Genomic DNA, 19,670 nt, shown 5'->3' with positions numbered 1-19,670 from the left:
GAAGGTATGGAGGGAAAATGATAAATGTAAAATAAAGGAACAGTTGTTTGTGGGTTTTTTACCTCTCCCAAAGACTAAAGTAATCTACAGAAAATCAAGAATGTACAACACATAAATGAAGACATGTCTGGGCTAGCTCTAAAATGGTTAGATGTGGAGTGATTAGTTGAAGCCCCGGTAAGTTGGAGAGTCAGGAGCATGATCATAACAAAACAAAGTGGGTCTACTTGACTGGTAAGTAAATTTTTCAGACGTGTTAACTGAAACAAGTAAGATATCCCAAAATAGGAGTTACCTAAGGACTCCAAATTACAGTTGATAAGAGATTTGTGCAATATATTCTTCTTAATGATACCTGTGGTCTTAATTAGAATGGAATACATCTAAAAATTACAGTGTATTATTGTTCTCTGAGCTCCTGAAAATAAGAACTCATCATTAATTTTAAAAAAATTGTTCTCAGTACCTGAAGAAGCACCAAGACCTTTATAAATATTCAATGAATGTTAAATATGAACAATATAGACAATTTCTGGTTATAAGTAACACATGAAACAAATCTTTCATAATCTCTACACCTGCCATCTACATTTTGAACAAATTTTATAAATGTAAACTTTCTCCCTCATTGAATTGAGCACCATTCCTAACTTTTAAGCTTCAGTTTCTGTCCATTCCCTTATTCAATACCCCAAAAAGGCAACTATTAAAGTACCAGACAACTACTAAGCATATGAACTATCATTGTCTCTAAAAAAATATTGAATACCTCCTATCAGCTCCATGTTCACTGTGATTACACACCTTCAATTGTCATTCACCTAGTTTATTGTTATTCTCCTCCCTACTCTCTTTCCAATTTTGTTCCCCATTCTGTGGACAGGCAAAGCTAATCGTATTGTTCCCATGCTTAAAAATCTTTCTGTGCTTAAAAAACTATATATTCAGGATAAAAGCCGTATTCCATAAACCTGCAAATGGACCCTCCATGATCTTCTCATCTACTCTCCAACTTTCTCAATTTGTCACTGTTTACAAACCACACAGAATTGCTTACAATTGGTTTACGTGAATGACTGACTTAGGATAGTCAACCAAAAGACAAAACTATAAAAGATAAAATATAAAATAAGTGAGTGGGCCATACATGGTGACTCATGCATGTAATCCCACCATTTTTGATGGCTAAGGTGGGGGGATCACTTGAGCCCAGGAGTTTCCGATCAGCCTGCACAACATGAGGACAACCTGTCTCTACAAAAAAATTTAAAAATTAGCTGGGCGTGGTGGTGCACATTTGTAGTCCTAGCTGCTTGGAAGGCTGAGGCAGGAGGATTGCTTGAGCCCAGGAGTTTGAGACTGCAGTGGGCTATAATTGTGCCACTGCACTCCAGCCTAAGTGTCAGAATGAAATCTTGTCTCTAAAAAATAAATAAAATAAAACAAGTGAGTGCATATGTTATTTGAGGGAATGAAAGGACTCTTAACCATACAACAAAGGAATTAGAACCAACACCTCAACATAGGGAAATGAAGAGAAAATATAAATATAAATAAAAGAAGTGATAAAAGGAATCTGGCTATTTATATATTCCTAAGTTTAAATGGATAAGAATAGACTTGGCCGGGCACGGTGGCTCATGCCTGCAATCCCAGCACTTTGGGAGGCTGAGGCAGGTGGATCATCTGAGGTTAGGAGTTTGAGACCAGCCTGGTCAACATGGTGAACCCCCATCTCTTAAAAATACAAAATGCATGGTGGCAGGCACCTGTAATCCCAGCTACTTGGGAGGCTGAGGCAGGAGAATTGCTCGAACCCAGGAGGTGGAGGTTGCAGTGAGCCGAGATCGCGCCACTGCACTCCAGCCTGGGTGACAGAGTGAGACTCCATCTCAAAAAAAAAAAAGAAGGATAAGAATAGACTGAGAACGTATAATATAAGAGCTAAATAAGTATTCTTGACATGAAGACATTCTATAATGTAATACAATATCTTGGCAAAAACTTAGGTGTTTGGCTGAGGTGGAAAGAAAGAAAAGTGGAAGGGAGGAGAAAAAAGTCTTATTATTAAGAGATAATAAACGTATTCTAAAAATCTCACTTGATAGAGGTAGGAAAATAATGGAGGAACTCAGCTTTCATATAAGAAAATAAAATCATATGTCTCATTATGAACACCAGGAAAAGAAAATAATCAATAATGGAATGGAAAAGTATACTACTACTCCCAAAGTAACAAGAGTAATTTTAAAAAGTAATGAAAAAAAAAAAAAAACCAAAGACAAAGGGAAAAAAAGAAATGGTTGGTAAAACTAATAAAGAATATAAAAGAAGAAACAACAAATATTTAAAAACTAATAAACTATAAGATAAATAAAAATCAAGTATATAAATTTTGAACTAAATGTGAATAGACTGAATAGACAGTATTCTCCCAATAAAAACAGAAAGTGTCAAACTGGGTTTAAAAATAAAACAGCATATTATATTAAAGAAAACAGCATATTATATTAACAAAATATATAATTCATACAAGATGCAAGCTAAACAAAAGGAAGAGACACTAAGATTCTATGAATACACAAAAGACAGAAAGTAAAGATAGCTATGTAAATGTCAGCTAAATAAAAGGAAGAGACACTAAGATTCTTTGAACACACAAAAGAAAGAAAGGTGGATATATATATATATATATATCTCAGAGAAGTAAGCACTTAAGCTTCAAAACACTAAAATAGGAAAACAATGTTATTTTGTAATAATCAAAGATACATTTCATTAAAAAATATAAAAGGGTGCTAAAATAGGACTCTGGTCCTAAAATCAAATGAGATTTCAAGAACATAGTGGACTATTTTCCTATATCAGTTAAGTAAATCCATTGGAGAAAACCAGACCAGGTTCATTTGGAAAGGGACTTTGCCCAAGAGGGTCATCTGGAGTACCCCTCATACATATAGGAGCCTCATAAGTATAGGTTTTGAGGGTTAAATTATACATAACCACTAGAAATGCATTGCCTGAATAATAGATAGTTAAAAGTTTCCAGTGGGCTATTTCATAAAAGCCCACAGAAGTACCTCGTAAGATAAAGAGTCAACGCTAAAAATATGCCAATCTCAGCACCAATGACAAATCTTAACAGTCAAAGTAAGTAAAACTTTTTCTTTCAAAATTCAACACTTTGAAATTTTATAGCAATCATGGAGAATTGTTTGTAAGGAAGAGAGATTTGTAAATGCCCACTATTTAACCAGACTATTAGTGTTCGTTTTTATTAGTTTCTTCTATTTGGTAATACCATAGAAACCTAAGACAAATGGAATTAGAAAATCTACCCTACCAAAGAACCAAAGGTACTCTTAAAATCGTAATATAATAAAAGCTCTATTTTATGGTCTGACTCTAAGCTTCCTAGGCAGTTATACCAGGATGATGAAAGCAAGTTCATATAGAAAATAGAAGAATCTAAATGCTTCAAACTAATAACCATTACATTTCCACAAAATACCAACAGAATTAAGAAGACTGAAGAAAAGCAAATCTCCTACATGCTTAAAGATGTTCTTTAAGTGGAGGGGGAAAACCCTCACAAAGTCTATTTGAGAATATAATTTCCATTGTTATTCAAGATTGTTCAAGGACTACATACCCAGGAGAAACAATATTTGCTTTTGACAAATGGTGATCTAAATAACTCTTTCATTCTCACTGTTTAAATGAGTTATAATTAATTTATATTATATAATAGACCCTTTATCAATCTGGTTCCTAAATATCTAAATATTACCCACCTTGTCCTCATATGCACCCCTTGTAACCTAGCCTACACATACGCCTACATACGTAACTACATATATGCCACTAGGCATTATATGTAGTTCTTCAAATGTTTAACAAACTTTCTTTTGTTGTCGTATCTTAGTCCTTGTCTTTTTCTTTTCTCTGACTAAAATGTCCTTCCCTCTCTCCTTTACCTGGGTAATTTTAACTCATCTTCAAAATTCAGTGTATCCTGATGTGTTCTCCCTGTACCCTGGTTGAGATACCTCTCTTTCCTGTTTCTATAATATTCTATGTATACCTTTTTATAGTTCTTAGATGTCTACATTTTAATCAGTTATTTTCTGTCTCTCCCATTAAATGATAAAATGTTTCAGGATATTGACTATGTCTAGTCTACTTCTGTATTCCCAGTGGCAGCTACCTTAGAATATGACTTATCACACAGAATGTCCATGCATATACACACACACAAATACTGAGGCATATTCTTTTTTGGACATATCTCTGGGGGCTTGTGGAAAGGGGTGGTGGTGGTGGTAGTGACTTTTTCCCAAATGATTTCTTTACAATTTCTGAAATTTACACTTTTCAGGCTTGAAAACATAGGCCTCCTATAACTGTGCTTCCTTTAAGACATATTTCAATTGAGACCATAACCAAACACCTGGAAGATGGTAACTCTTGGTTAAAGCAAGATATGAGTGAATGACAAGGGTTTATTATTAAACATAACAATCCCCATTTGTTTGTAGTAGAAGAGCAATGCAAGGGATGAGGATGGGAGGATGGCAACTTGAGAAAACAATATTCTACTTGGCAAAAAAAAAAAAAAAATCCAACTAAAGTGATTCTGCAAACCAATCATTACTGATCAATAATACTATATAGCCTGAGACAATAGATAGTGGTTCCTGTTTGTTGTTGTTGTTGTTTGTTTGTTTGTTTTTCGAGACAGAGTTTTGCTCTTGTTGCCCAGGCTGGAGTGCAACGGTGCGATGGTTCCTACTGTTAACGTGAGGCTTTAAACTCTTAAAATACGGTGGTTGGTTCAGGTTTTTCTTTAATAAACATCATAAAGCAAAGAAGCCTTAGGTTACTGGAGATTAAATTTCCAAATTGTTTTAGAAATACTAGAACCTGAACAATTTTTCATAACAGAGTAATAGAAAGATTAACTTATCTACAACATCTCATACTAAGTATTTTTTATTTCCTTCAGTTCCAGAAAGAACAAATGGAAATATTCAACAAAAAGCCCCTACACATTTAATTAGCCTTAGGAAAATCTCCAGAGATAGTAACTGATACAGTCTGACATAACAGTGGGTGCTCAATAAATGGTTAACTGATAAAAATAAGAAAAAGACAGCAGATGAGAGGATACAGAGTTTACTTGCTATACATATAACCATGGTAAACCATCTCATTAATGCATAAAGGAGAATGTGGATGGACTAGCACAAAACCACTCCTATTACAAAAATTAAACAAAACAAAGAAAAAAATCTCAAAAAAATCTAGCATTTTCTTTATATATTGAAGTATAAAGTTACAGTCTTGATTTTTTCTGAGAATAAAGTCAGTATAAAAGAAAAGCAAAAAGCAAAAGAAACAAGCTGAATACTCAAAAATTTCTAACTCAAGGACTGAGAAAACTAGAGCATACAACAAAGAACTTGTATTTTTATGCAAATAGTATTTGGTACCGTTACTTGGATACATCTGGAAATTTTTTTAATGGACAAAACTTTTGGTTAGGGCCTCCCTGACAGTCTCTTTCTTTTTAAAACCACTCCTCAAACTCCAGCTGAAGTTCTTTCAAAAATACAATCGAATCATTAGAATTCTAATCATTGGACTTTCAGCCAGAGTTTGAGGAATGGTTTTAAAAAGAAAGAGATTTTCTAATCTAACAAATCTAATCATGTTACCTCTGTGTATTAAAACTTGGAATGGTTTTCTAATACCTATGGGTTAAAGTTCAAATTCTACATTACAACATAAAATATCCTTCACAATTTCATCTTGACCTACTTTTCTAGTCTCTGTTGCTATCAATCATTTTTCTTTTTCTTTTCTTTTCTTTCTTTATTTATTTTTGAGATGGAGTCTCACTTTGTCGCCCAGGCTGGAGTGCAGTGGCGTGATCTCCGCTCACTGCAACCTCTGCCTCCCAGGTTCCAGCGATTCTCCTGCCTCAGCCTTCCAAATAGCTGGGACTACAGGCGCCCACCACCACGACTGGCTAATTTTTGTATTTTTAGTAGACACGAGGCATCACCATGTTGGCCAGGCTGGCCTCAAACTCCTGACCTCATGATCCACCCGCCTCAGCCTCCCAAAGTGCTGGGATTACAGGTGTGAGTCACCGCACCCGGACTTTTTTTTTTTTCTTTTTTCTTTTTTTGTGAGAAGGAGGCGCGCTCTGTAGCCCAGATTCAAGTGCAGTGGCACGATCTTGGCTTACTGCAACCTCTGCCTCCCGGGTTTAAGCAAGTCTTCTGCCTCAGCCTCCGAGTAGCTAGAACTACAGGCGTGAGCCACCACGCCCTGCTAAGTTTTGTATTTTTAGTAGAGACGGGCTTCACCGTGTTGGCCAGGCTGATCTTGACCTCAGGTGACCCACCCACCTCGGCCTCCCAAAGTGCTGGGATTACAGGCGTGAGCCACCGCTCCTGGCCCATTTTTCTTTTTTCTTCTCTTTTCTTTGTTTTCTTTTCTTTTCTTTGTGTGTGTGTGTGTGTGTGTGTGTGTGTGTGTGTGACGGATTCTCGCCAATTGGCAGGCTGGAGTGCAGTGTTGTGATCTCGGCTCACTGCAACCTCTGCCTCCCGGATTCAAGCAATTATCCTGCCTCAGGCTCCCGAGTAGCTGAGACTACAGGTGCGCGCCACCACACCGGGCTAATTTTTGTATTTTTAGTACAGACGGGGTTTCACCATGTTGGACAGGATGGTCTCGATCTGTTGACCTCGTGATCTTCCGGCCTCAGCCTCCCAAAGTGCTGGGATTACAAGCGTGAGCCACCACGCCCAGCCGTCATTTTTCATTATACTATGATTTACTATGTAAAGTCACTTATTCCACAAACTCTTTGTTCTTTCAGTATCAGAGCCCTTCATATACTGTTCTGTTTGCTTATTTTACTCCTTATCTACCCAATAAAATCTTACTTGTCCTTTAAAGGCTCAGCTGAAATATTGCTTGCTTTATAAAGCTTTTTAAGATTCCACCAGGTAGAGTATTTGCTTCTACTTATGTGGTTACATAGAATTTTGTATATGCTCTAACTTATAACACTAGATGTTTCTGTGTCTGTCTGCTATAAAAGATTAGGACTAGAAGGCAAGGGATATGCTACCATCCTAAGGTCAGTGTTTAAAATCTGGCTTATAGTAGGCATTTAATAAATATTTGTTTAGACTCCAGTTTTTTTCCAAATCATTTGCTATGATAGTTCTTGGAACTATTAAATGGACTAAAGTATTTTAAGATTTTTCTGCCTAAAGTAGTTTACAATATGGTTTTTGCTTTTCTCTGCTTATTACTTTAACCAATTATCACTACACAAATTCTGCAATAGTTTTCATTTAAATTTACTGAGCATCCCACAAAAGTGATCACTTTAAATATATAGAAATACTCACTTCTATATTTGGCAGAGTTATGGTCACCTGTTCACCTTCACCGACCTCAAGGTATCCTTCACAAGAAGTGTCAATAGAAGCAGGTTTGAAGTCATCTAAAAATAGATACAAATACCAATTCTTATAAAATGTAATGATATTTGGATATAAAAATTATGAGCATGTTTCAGAATGATAAATCATTTTTAAGAGCTTTGTAATTAAAATGGTTTAAAGTCTTCATATTGCAAATGAACAAACAAAATACAAAAAAGTATTTTGTTTTGTATTTTATTTGTTTATTTCTGTATGCATAATTCTGAGGAAAAGAAATAGCTAAACTCTAAAACAGAATTACTCACACTCATGCTTCCATAGAATCCTGTTTAGACCAAGATGAATCTGACTAACGTGTTCTACTGCTAAAAGGTAAATAATGTCAGTGTTTTCACAACTTGCTAAAAAACTGATATAGGTAGAATGTTTTCAATTTTCAGTCCTTTTTTCCCATAAATTTTTCTTTTTTATGCTATTTTTAATGGCTGTTGACTTAGTTCATGAATATTGGCCCATAAATTTTTTTTAAAGCACCTTTGATGCCTACTGCTACTTGTCTGTCATTCTAGCAGAACAAAATGAATGAATACATAGCAAATACAGTACATATTAATGAATAAACTTAAGAAAAAGTAATGTTTCTAGTTTAACAGTTTTTTCATGAATATGTACACCACTAAATGATGTCTAATTTAACCAAATCTGTCACTTTATAAGATCTTAAAGTAAAATTTAATTTTGAGTTAAATCATAGTTCAAATGATGCCATTAAAATCTATCATGTAGGAGGAAATTCAGGCTACTAGGATATTTCACATGTTAAACAAGCTTAAAAACCTCTAAGCAATGAAAGCCATTTAAAACTAACTCATACCAATATACATCAACAACTAATAATTCTGATACATAGTTCCCTGTGGTATATTATATTAACTCCTTATTAAAATATAGTATAATGCAAAAGAGAACAAAAATTAACCTTTGACTTTTACAAAGTGACACATGTAACCACCAACCAAATCAAGAAATAGAACATTACCAGCTCCACAGAGGCCCCTCCCAGTTATTACCCATCATTCCTAAAGATTCATCTTATATTAACAAAAAGGCCCCAAAGGCAAAAAGTCTAAATCCAAAGTAATGGATATTTATAAGTGGAATGTAGGGAATTATAATTAGCAAACCTTGGGAAAGGAGAATTTTCCAATAATCATCAAATTATTGCTCTGTCAATAAACAAGGCTGGCCCTGCTTCACAATGACAATTAAAATAGCTGACATTTATGGAACACTTACTACATGCCAGGTACCATGCTTAACACTTCATATTTACTTCTCATAACAACTCTGAAAGAAATGAAATTCATCCTCTATTCCCTAAATAAACATAAATGCAAATGAATATAAACAATTTACAGAAAGTATTTTTATAATATAGTTTATTCTTCATGGCGCTTTAATTCAAAACTGAATAGATGCAATAACTGTCTCTTAAATTCTTGATGCTTATTCCTAGATTTTAAGATACAGATATAAAAATAGCATAAGCAATATGAACTGTGAAAGTGTTTTGATTTACAATGTATCCCTAGAATGTATAACTGAAGAATCAAAGGATAAAGATCAGACTGAAAATAAATTGAGGAGTTTGTTAGTAGTGGCAAGGTGAGAAAAGTGAAAGGTATAATTAAAGTGTTAAGTTTTAGATGCTTGAAAGAGGGTTTGGACTCAGGGAAATAAGTGTTAAATAATGTCAGTTGTTGAAAGGACAGTGCTATTGAGGAGAAAAAAATTAGAACTGAACTTGAGAAAGTATCATAGGGATAAAGTAGAAGAGAAGCCAGAAAATCTGAGAGAATGAACACAGATATGAACCAAAACAACAATAATAACAGCTATTACATGCTGATCAATTTTAAAAGTTTTTCCTGATGATGTTCACTTTGAAACTTCACACCAATCCTGAAGAGTAGTGAATACCCCTATCTTACAGATAAGGGAAGTGAGGGTGGAAAAAATTAAGTTCCTTGCCCAAGATGATGCAACTGTTTTCCAAAGCTAGAAAAAAGAACTACAAAACCCAGTTAGAATAAAAAGATGAAAGGCTGGCCAAGATATATAAATGTCAGCAAAGAGAGAAAAAAAGTTTAGTTTGGGCTAGCAAATACCATTTGTGAATCTGAAATAATAACCAAAGTCATTTTATATGGATATATACAGTAGAAATGAAGTAACTGCCTCATAAAAGCTTTCACTATTTATAAATAAGTTATCATCATGGCCTATGTGGGTGCCCATACTAGTGGACTTTGTTGATCCCCAACTTTATTTATTATTGTTTTTTTGAGACAGAGGCTCATTCTGTCCTGCATGCTGGAGTGCAGTGGCTAGATCTCGGCTCACTGCACCTCTGTCTCCCAGGTTCAAGCGGTCCTCCTGCCTCAATTTCCTGAGTAGCTGGGATTACAGGCACGCACCACCACCCCCGGATAATTTTTTTTTTTTTTTTTTTTTTCTGAGACGGAGTCTCTCTGTCTCCTAGACTGGAGTGCAGTGGTGCGATCTCAGCTCACTGCAACCTCCGCCTCCCAGGTTCAAGCGATTCTTCTGCCTCAGCCTCCTGAGTAGCTGGGATTACGGTCGCGCGCCACCACACCCGGCTAATTTTTGTATTTTTAGTAGAGACGGTTTCACCATGTTGGTCCGGCTGGTCTCGAACTCCTGACCTCGTGATCCGCCCGCCTCGACCTCTCAAAGTGCTGGGATTACAGGCCTGAGTCACCGTGACCGGCCTAATTTTTTATATTTTTAGTAAACACGGGGTTTCACCATGTTGGTCGGGCTGGTCTTGAATTCCTGGCCTCAAATGTTCCACCCTTTTCAGCCTCCAAAGTGCTGGGACTACAGGCATGAGCCACTGCGCCTGGCTGGTCCTCAACTTTTCTCTTTTTAGTAGAGATGGGGTTTCACCAAATTGGTCAGGCTGGAATTGAACTCCCGACCTCAGGTGATCCGCCTGCCTTGGCCTCCCAAACTGCTGGGATTACAGGCGGGAGCCACCGTGCCCGGCGGTCCTCAACTTTCTAATTTTAACTGTTCTTCAAAGTTCCGCTCATCAATCTAAATATTACTCTAAATATTCCTCTATGTACTTCATCATTTACATCTAATTATTACATCTTCTTTAATATTTTTCAAAGCCATCCCCTTCCATTCTTGCTGTGGACAAGCTAGTTTTCAATCAGCTAAACTACTGGAATACCTTATGGTCTGCCCTTCTGCTTTTCTCTATCCTTTTGCTCTCTTAGAATTTGAATCCTATTTCAAAGTCTCCCCTTCTCTGAAGTCATTTCAGGGTACAGTTCTTTCCGTACTATCCAGAATCTTAATTTCTTCTCCATTCCCGTAGCATTTACTAAACCATTAATTAAAACCTAACATAAACTACCTACCTGATATTATTTACCGCCCCTCCCCGCCCCCTTTTTTTTTTTTTTTTTGTTTTGTTTTTTTTTTGAGACAGAGTCTCACTCTGTCTCCCAGGCTGGAGTGCAGCAGCGCGATCTCGGCTCACTGCAACCTCTGCTCCCAGCTTCACGCCATTCTCCTGCCTCAGTCTCCCGAGTAGCTGGGACCACAGCCATTCTCCTGCCTCAGCCTCCTAAGTAGCTGGGACCACAGGCGCCCGCTACCACTCCCAGCTAATATTTTTATATTTTTAGTAGAGACGGGGTTTCACCGTGTTAGCCAGGATGGTCTTTATCTCCTGACCTCGTGATCCGCCCGCCTCGGCCTCCCAAAGTGCTGGGATTACAGTCGTGAGCCACCGCGCCCGGCCCCTTTTTTTTTTTTTTTTTTTTTTTTTTTTTTGAGACGACGTCTCGTTCTGTCACCAGGCTGGAGTGCAGTAGCGCGATCTCGGCTGACTACCATCTCCGCCTCCCTGGTTCAAGCGACTCTCCTGCCTCAGCCTCCTGAGTAGCTGGGACTACAGGCACGCGCCATCACAGGCCGTTAATTTTTATATTTTTAGTAGAAACAGGATTTCTCCGTGTTGGTCAGGCTGGTCTGGAACTCCTGACCTCGTGATCCGCCCGCCTTGGCCTCCCAAAGTGCTGGGATTACAGGTGTGAGTCACTGCGACCGGCATTTTTTTTTTTTTTTTTCTTTTCCTGAGGGAGTCTCGCTGCATTTTTTTTTTTTTTTTTCTGTTCCTGAGGGAGTCTCGCTCTGTCACCCAGGCTGGAATGCAGTGGCGTGATCTCAGCTCACTGCAATCTCCGCCTCCTGGGTTCAAGCAATTCTCTGTCTCAGCCTTCCAAGAAGCTGGATTACAGGCGCCCGCCACCACGCCTGGCTAATGTTTGTATTTTCAGTAGAGACAGGGTTTCACCATCTTGACCAGGCTGGTCTTTAATTCCAGACTTCATGATCCACCCTCCTCAGCCTCCCAAAGTGCCGGGATTACAGGCATGAGGCACGGTGCCTGGCCTATTATTTACTTTTTCGTGGACATATCCTATTAGATTGTAATTTTTTAAAGCACAGTACTCATACTTTAATTTCTCCAGATAGTGGCTCTAGCACAGTGCCTTTAATGTAATAGATATACAAGAAATCTTGTAGTTCATTCAGGTTCATATTGTTCACTCTTCTCTGAATCACTTCTAAACTTATTTTAAGTATATATAAGGTGTTAAATTATGTGTAAAATGCTTGTTTTCTAATTATTTTCTGTGGGTCAGATTCACCTCTACTTCAAAACTCTCAATCTCTTTAGGGTAGACTGCCATTTTCCTTTTGTACTTTTCACTAGTATACTTCTGTTCTCATAGGCAGCATCCATTATTAATATTTGGCAATAAAGATTTTCTATGATAAATATTTAAAACCTTAGAAATGACATCCCAGAATAAAACTATGGCCCTCTGACTTCTAATATTTTTCTCACAGTGACACAAAGGGAAATACTGGAAGGTATGGTTGTCATCTAACTACAGCTAAATGATGCTTTAGATAGGCCAGCAAGATAACCCAGGCAGTCAAGGTGACCAGTGGGAATCATAGTGACATCGAGGATGAGTAAGCCCAATCTCACAACACTGCTTCACCTAACTGCTGCCAAGAGAAGATATGGGCTCAATGTTACCAGTTTATCATTTTTAAAGATAAGCTGAAAATCTAGATTTTTATATAAAAGATTTTTATATAAAAGGTCCTGAATGTTAGGTATTTGCAACTAACTCAAGATAAAACAACAATGGTGTGGAGCAAATAAAGCATTTCTAAAGTCAAGTTCAGCTTATATGCTATTAATCTATAACCTCTGTCTTAGTGTTTATGAAGTGATTTTTTTCATTACAATATACTATCAATTTTAATCTTCACAACAAAATTTTGGGTTGCACATTTTGCCCACTTTTACTAATGGGGAACTCCTCTAAAGTAATGAAGTCAATAAATGATGAAGTCAGGGACTCAAGCCACATACGTTATCTCATATTATATAGCCTATTTGTCTTACATCCACAGATCTTAACTTGTATGTGTGTATATGGGGAGCAGTATTAGGAGATGAGAGACAGTCAGTCATAAATCCCTATGAAAACCTGATGAAAATTATAGACCAATCATTGATCCTCTCCACAGAAAAATACATATATGAACATACATATCAAATACTGTATAATCCCAAGGGGTTCAAAGGTCCCTGAAGCCTACATAAATGCCTATAGTAAATGAGATTATCTGCAAGAGACAAATGTATGCAAAATATCTTTAGCTTTACTTAATGATAAACATGAATTCATAATAAATAAATCTACCAAAACTATTTTGAATCTCTTTACATTTATAATTATTCTACTGTTAGGATTAATAAATTCTACTCTTTACTCTTTGTTACTCGTTATATCAAGCAGTGTTGTCTTTTGTCTTCACACACTTTTTAAAAAGTATATAACTTCTGAGTTTCAAGTGGTTTAGTTCTAGAATTAAAGAATTTGTTGAATAATCTCATGTTCATGCTTTCTGTATGCTTCTAAATGTCAAATGTATTCTCTTCTAAGTTGCTATGATTCCAGACTACATAGTTCATTTCTCAGTTCTTCTTTGTTTGGAAACCCTACCACCAACTTTACCATTTATTTATTCTCTCTGGATTTCTTTCATCTATGCAATTTTTTTCAGGTTTGCAATGGAATTACTTATTATATTGCATGAAGAGTAGAAAACCATTTTTTACTTTGTATTTAATATTTTTTCTGCCAATGTTTATCGCTTTTCTGATTATTTTGACTGTGGCATCACATAATGTCAATATTTTCATAAGAATCCACAATTATTATCATCAGTTTATTTTCTGGGATTTGAATGAATTCAATCAACTCCAAAACCCACACTGCTCATTAGCTCATCATTTAAGGACACAAAATAGTGGTGTCATTTACAAACTTAGGATTTCACAATTCATTCCCTTATCTGGATATAAATAGTAAAACTAGTACTACTCCCAATTCAAAATTGATTCTAGTAGGTCCTGTTGTTGAAACTCTTCTACCCAGTAAACACCTGTTGCTAAGGATTCAGCTTATCATTGATAGAACATCCCATGCCCTTCCTACCACATGGCAGACTATCTTTTTGATAGTTTTTATTGGTGAACCCAGATAAATGCTGTTTCAAAGTCTGACTAAATTACATTCATTAGCACCCCTCATACACATATGAATGTAACTCTTCAACATTAATGGTGACTACTATTTATTCTCTACCCTGTGGCAAATATTGTGCCAGGTTGTTTATGCTACCTTATTTAATCTTTACAAAAAACATGAAATGTAAATATTACTATTATCATTTAGCCATAAGAAAACTGAGGTTGAGAGCTTAGAGAATGTTCCCAAAGTCAGGTGGTGGAGGCCAGGATTCACATCCAGGTTTGCCTGAAGTCTTATATCAGACAGGCAGAATTGCTCCTGTAAATAAAGGCAGAATATTACTTTCTCTCCAATAACATTGGCTTGAGGGCTGGTTATAAATTAGGTCCACCTTATGTGTATGAACATCAGCTTCATACTATTCTACAGTTTTCATCCCTCACTCTGAGTCTTAAGAGTGAAGATTACATTGGAAATGAACCTGTCCTCAAGAATAATGAGCAGTTTTATTTAAATAAATCTAAAATGATTCTGTGCCATTACTACACCTGCTTCAACAACAACAACAACAACAACAACAACAACAAAGAAAAGAAAAGAAGGACTGAAAACCTTTCTAATAGTTCTATCTTCCACAGAACTAAGTGTGTATTCAAACATCTACGTTTATTTGTTTATTTATTTATTATTGTCATTATTATTGTTGTTTTGCTTATTTTTGTTTATTTTCATTCTTGTAGCTGGATCATCTGATCCTCTGACTTTCAAGATACTGGCATTTTCAGAACCTTTATAAATGAAAGGCTTTGAAGGACCTGCAAGATTATTTTCAAAGGTAATTTTGTATTCATTTAAATTGGGGTTTGTGCCTTACATAAGAGAATATATACCCAAATCATGTAGAAATATATTCTTAAGCAAATTTTTATAATCTTAAGCCCTTGTAACTTGAAAAATTAATATTAAGACTATTGTGTACCAGAGAAGGAAGAGAAAAGGAGAGAGTAGATACTATTTGAGAAAAAGGCATGGAGAAACCAGATAAAGACGCATATCACACTTCTAGAAAATTGGACTGAAGAGAGAGAGAAACTGCAGAGCCAGCACAGCACTAACTATCTCATTGTGGGGAGCTCTGGATGAGAAAGTATATGATAAAGAAGAATAAACAAGGGACACTGTTGAAGATTTTCTGTTCACAAATATCTCACCCATTTAGTCTACCAATTGGATGTTAATTTTGCTTTAAAAAACCCTTTTAGTAAATATATTCTTGCAGGATTAAAACCAGTGGTTCTTCATACCTTTACTCTGAGTAACTGTAACTAAATTGTCTACAACTTAAATAAACTTTTGGGAGAATGTATGTTTTAATTAGTTGTTTTGATTGAACTGTGGAACATTTCAGAGTAAAAACCATAAAGGTCTCTAAACAACCCGAGGGCAGAATGACTGAGAAAGGCGGAATGATGAAATATTAAGGAAGGGCAAGGCTGAGGAAAGGAAGTGAAAAAATACTTACAATTTTACCACAGAAAAATGAGAGGTTATGATTCAGTGATCTCGAAGTTTCCTTCCCGCTCTACCATTCTATGACAGCTGTTATGCAAAAAACGAATGTCTTACACATAAAAACTTGTATGCTATATTTTCCTTCCTGGAATCTATATCATCCAACTGTTAAAGCAAAAGAGCTCCTTTTTCTGCTCCAACAACATAAAAGAGAATAATTTATTAAAACTAGTTCCAGAGGACATAAAGAAAACCAAAGGATAGAAATCATAGGGAGGTAAGCATCTTCCAAATAAAGAAATTAATAACACACCCTCGAACACTTTGATAATCAGTATTTGATAACTGAGTGAAATCTGGGGTCTAAAGAGATATATAGATCATTGGGGTGGTTGAGAATTTCTCCCTTTGCAAAGAACACACCAAATAAGAACCCTCATCTGCCAGAGGTGAGAAAAAGTGAAGAAAAGAGAGGATATTGCCCCACCAGCCTCAAGGCATTCAACTTCCCCGGCATTCGGTCCTTAGTCCTTTCCCATTTGTCACCTTATTATCTTCGTGTCCACCCTTGCATCATCCACCTGTCACGTCTGTCTCCACAGTCACCTCTACAGGCTTTTTTCACACTTTCCCTTCCTGTCTGTTGGTCTCAACGCTCTCTGTCCAGGGTTTACCCACATTTGCTCTACTCCGATTCCTTCCACCGACCCCCTAAGACTCCGAGTAGGGTAGAGGATCGCGCTGCCTCCCCCACTCCCCGCCCCGTAGTCTCCAACAATGTAAGGCGGACTGTGGGAACAAAACCCAGAGGGGTTTGTGCCTCTTCACCCCCATCCCGGGAGGCTCCCCCTCTATCCCTGGGCGGTCCTCACTCACAGCGCACAGTGTGGAAGGCGCAGCGCGGCTGCTTCTCGAAACTCTCCCCTAACTTGAGAACCCGCTCGCGACGGTCTAGGTGTGAGAATCCCGCTGCGCTGTTCATCATTACTCTCCTGCTCTGACTTAACTCCGCCGCCGGTGCTCACTATCTGCCACCTCAGCCTGAAGCAGCTGCACTTGATCCCGCCAGCCGAGTCACCACAGACTCCACCCCGCGCCCGACGCGCACCGCCCCACCGGGAGCATCTCACGTTCTGATTGGCTTATTGGCAAAGGGCGCTCCGCCCCTTGACTCCGAGGCCCCTGGTCCCGCCTCCAGGCCCCTTCCCGCGTCGCGACGCAGGCTGTCCCGGGAAGGCCGCGGCGCTGTGGTGCGGCGTGGGAGCCGGGTTCTTTTGTGGAAGAACGCGAAGCGAGGATGAGGTAACTTATCTGAGGTGGTGGCTGGGGAGGGAGAGGGCCCCAGGGCGCCTACCGGGAGGCCAGGACCCCAGGCTTCTTGACAAAGTCAGCCGGCGTGTGAGAGCTCTTAACGGGAGAATTGGCCTGCCCTCACGCCCACTCTGTAGAGATCTGGTGTGGAAACTGAGGCCTGGGGAGGTGCAGTGTCCGGGCACAGGGCCTAGTGTCTTGTCCAAGGCCTGGTAGCGCGAAAGCCGGGTCTAGAATCTGGAGTAAAGGGGCCCCGCGGCCCCAGAATCTCGGTCCTTGGACTGAAGCGACGCTGTTACCTCAGTAATCGTTTTCTGACCTTTTTGTATCAGAGGAAGTTTCTTGTGGTCTTAGGACTGGAGAAGGGGATGTGTAGTGGGGAGGAAAAAGAGGATTAGGAGACAGGAACTGCAGACATTTAGGATCAGCCGCAACCGGATCGCACTGAATTTCCTTTTCATTTATTTTCCTCACAGTGATCCGTGGAGGCAGTAACAGGCGCGGCGAGGGAGAAGTGATTCCAGAAGAATCAAGAGGCTGGGCCGGCCCCAGTGGCCTGGCAACAGGGTAGTAGCATTAAAATAGATAAATAATTGTCTTTTTGTGTCAAATTTCATGAATTTAATGTAAAGATGGGAGAAGTGTTGAATTATAGGAGAAACACTCAAGAGAAAGTTTACGGATGGTTTCCATAACAGGTGGTTTTTCAGGGGAATTATGCAGTCCAACTGCACTCCCTCACTTTCTGCCTTAGTCACATTTGTCAATTGATTTTTGGGTAGGTGACTATGTCTCCTTCAACCTGTCTGTGTAAATCCTACCCTTTGAAGGTGTGCCGAAGCTGTTTCATATCGTAGTTAAATGCTTTAAGCCAGATGGTGGCTCCAGTTTGAACCCCTGCTTTATACTTAACAGTGTGACTTTGTGCCAGCTAATTACATTCTCCAGAGTTTAAGTATGCTCATTGTTCAAATTGGGGAAAAAATAATAGTACCCGTTCCTTAGAGTTGTTGGAATGATTAAATGAGTTAATACATGAAAGCAATTAGAACAATTCCTGGAGCATAACAAGAGGTCTCCAAATGGTTATTATTTAAGGTCCAGCTCTACACTTAATGCTACATTTTAAGACCGTCTTGGTGGCTGCCTTCTCTTCTAAATAGAATCATTCTAGGAGGTAGGAATTGCTATGTTGTTTACAGCAAGAAAAGTGGATCAGAGAAGCCCAGTCCTCTGACTTTATGGCCTGTATTCTTATCTGTGTCATCTGTTTAGCATTTATCATATATCTGATATTCTTAAGTATATTTTTTAATATGTGTGTGTGTGTACACACGTATATATACATACTTTTCTTTCCCAACCGCAACAATAGCAGAGAGTATGTCTTGTGTGGAATCTTTGTGTCCCCTACATCTACCATACTGCTCTAAACATGTTTGTTGATGACAATAATGATTTAGTGATGTTTTATTATGGTAGCCAGGAGGGCACAAACTGTTTTGAGCCTGTTTTACTTTAGAGAGGCTTCCAACCATAAATCTGAGCTTTCTGTATTGTAACAAAAGAAAAACAGAAAGTCAAGAAATTGAGGCTCAGAACGCCTGAGGTTTGTGCATTTACTCATTCTTTCAACAGGTGTTTAGTAAATCCTGCTACATGCCAGGTACTAGTCTAGCCACTGGGAGTATAGTTGTGAACCAAAGATCACAATATAGTTGTGAACCAAGCAGCCACCAAAGATGGTCTTAAATGTAGTATGATGGTAGAGCTGCGCTTTAATAATAACCATTTGGAGAACTCTTATTATGTGCCAGGAATTGTTCCAGTTGCTTTCATGTATTAACTCATTTAATCATCTCTAAGGGATAGGTAGTTTGCCGTCATGAAGCTTACCTTCTGAGGTGAATTTTATCCAAACATATGTTAAAATGAACTATGTTGTACTAGCTTAAGAATAGACAAACAGATTAAATTACTAGAAACTAAGTAGAGTCCAAAAAGATACCCTGCGTATGTGTATGTATACTTAGTGCATGAAAATGTGACGTTTCAGATTGTTTTTGTTGTCTATTCATAACTAGTTACCTTATGAGTTTAGGACTGTTATGTGCATTTTTAAATCCATCAATAACTTTAACATTAGAAATTCAGATTCTTATTGACACCATTCACAAAAATACCTTACTTTCGAAGATATGTAAGGAAAACAAAACCAGAAAAACATGAAGATTTGGGGAATGTTTTTTACCTCTTGGGTTAAAGAGGACCGTTCTAAACATGACACAAAAGACAGACGCCATAAAGGAAAAGATTGTTCTATTTCAGTATGTAAAAAATTGTAAAAATGGCTGGGCGCTGTGGCTCATGCTTGTAATCCCAGCACTTTGGGAGGCCGAAGTGGGCAGACCACTTGAGGTCAGGAGTTCAAGACCAGCCTGGCCAATATGGTGAAACCCCATCTCTACTAAAAATACAAAAATTAGCTGGGCACAGTGGCACATGCCTGTAATCTCAGCTACTCGGGAGGCTGAGGCATGACAATCACTTGAACCCGGAAGGTGGAGGATGCACAGAGCTGAGATTGCACCACTGCACTGCAGCCAGGGTAAACAGAGTGAGACTCTCTCTAAAAAAAAAAAAAAAAAAAATTGTAAAATTATGGTAAAGACCCCCTAGTCAAATTTAAAAAAATAAATGACAACCAAGGAGAAAATTT

General features: G+C 38.0%; 2 protein-coding genes across 7 annotated transcripts in view; one reads left to right on the top strand and one right to left on the bottom strand.

Moving 5' to 3' along the window:
* EAF2 (ELL associated factor 2) overlaps positions 1 to 16,723 on the bottom strand; it is a 59,704-nt gene extending 42,981 nt beyond the window's left edge. For all 5 annotated transcript variants that reach the window (XM_021934103.2, XM_009200090.3, XM_021934102.2 and 2 more), the window contains exons 1-2: positions 16,517 to 16,723; positions 7,434 to 7,528 (exon numbers count right to left, since the gene is read on the bottom strand). In XM_021934103.2, the coding sequence (XP_021789795.1) occupies positions 7,434 to 7,528; positions 16,517 to 16,625 (204 nt within the window). In that variant the 5' untranslated portion in view covers positions 16,626 to 16,723. The remainder of the gene's footprint in view (positions 1 to 7,433; positions 7,529 to 16,516) is intronic.
* Positions 16,724 to 16,829: 106 nt separating this feature from the next.
* Positions 16,830 to 19,670, top strand: part of IQCB1 (IQ motif containing B1) — a 73,955-nt gene continuing 71,114 nt past the window's right edge. The window contains exons 1-2 of one of the 2 annotated variants that reach the window (XM_009200088.3): positions 16,830 to 16,942; positions 17,428 to 17,518. The gene's annotated coding sequence lies outside the window, so the exon portion shown is untranslated. Of the gene's footprint in view, positions 16,943 to 17,427; positions 18,129 to 19,670 lie in introns of both variants that reach the window. The other variant, XM_021934101.2, reaches the window with a different exon arrangement.

The sequence above is a fragment of the Papio anubis genome, chromosome 2 (assembly GCF_008728515.1).
Source record: "Papio anubis isolate 15944 chromosome 2, Panubis1.0, whole genome shotgun sequence".
Classification (NCBI taxonomy): domain Eukaryota; kingdom Metazoa; phylum Chordata; class Mammalia; order Primates; family Cercopithecidae; genus Papio; species Papio anubis.
The sequence above is the reverse complement of the archived record's forward strand: the minus strand, read 5'-3'. Positions and strand labels throughout refer to the sequence as shown.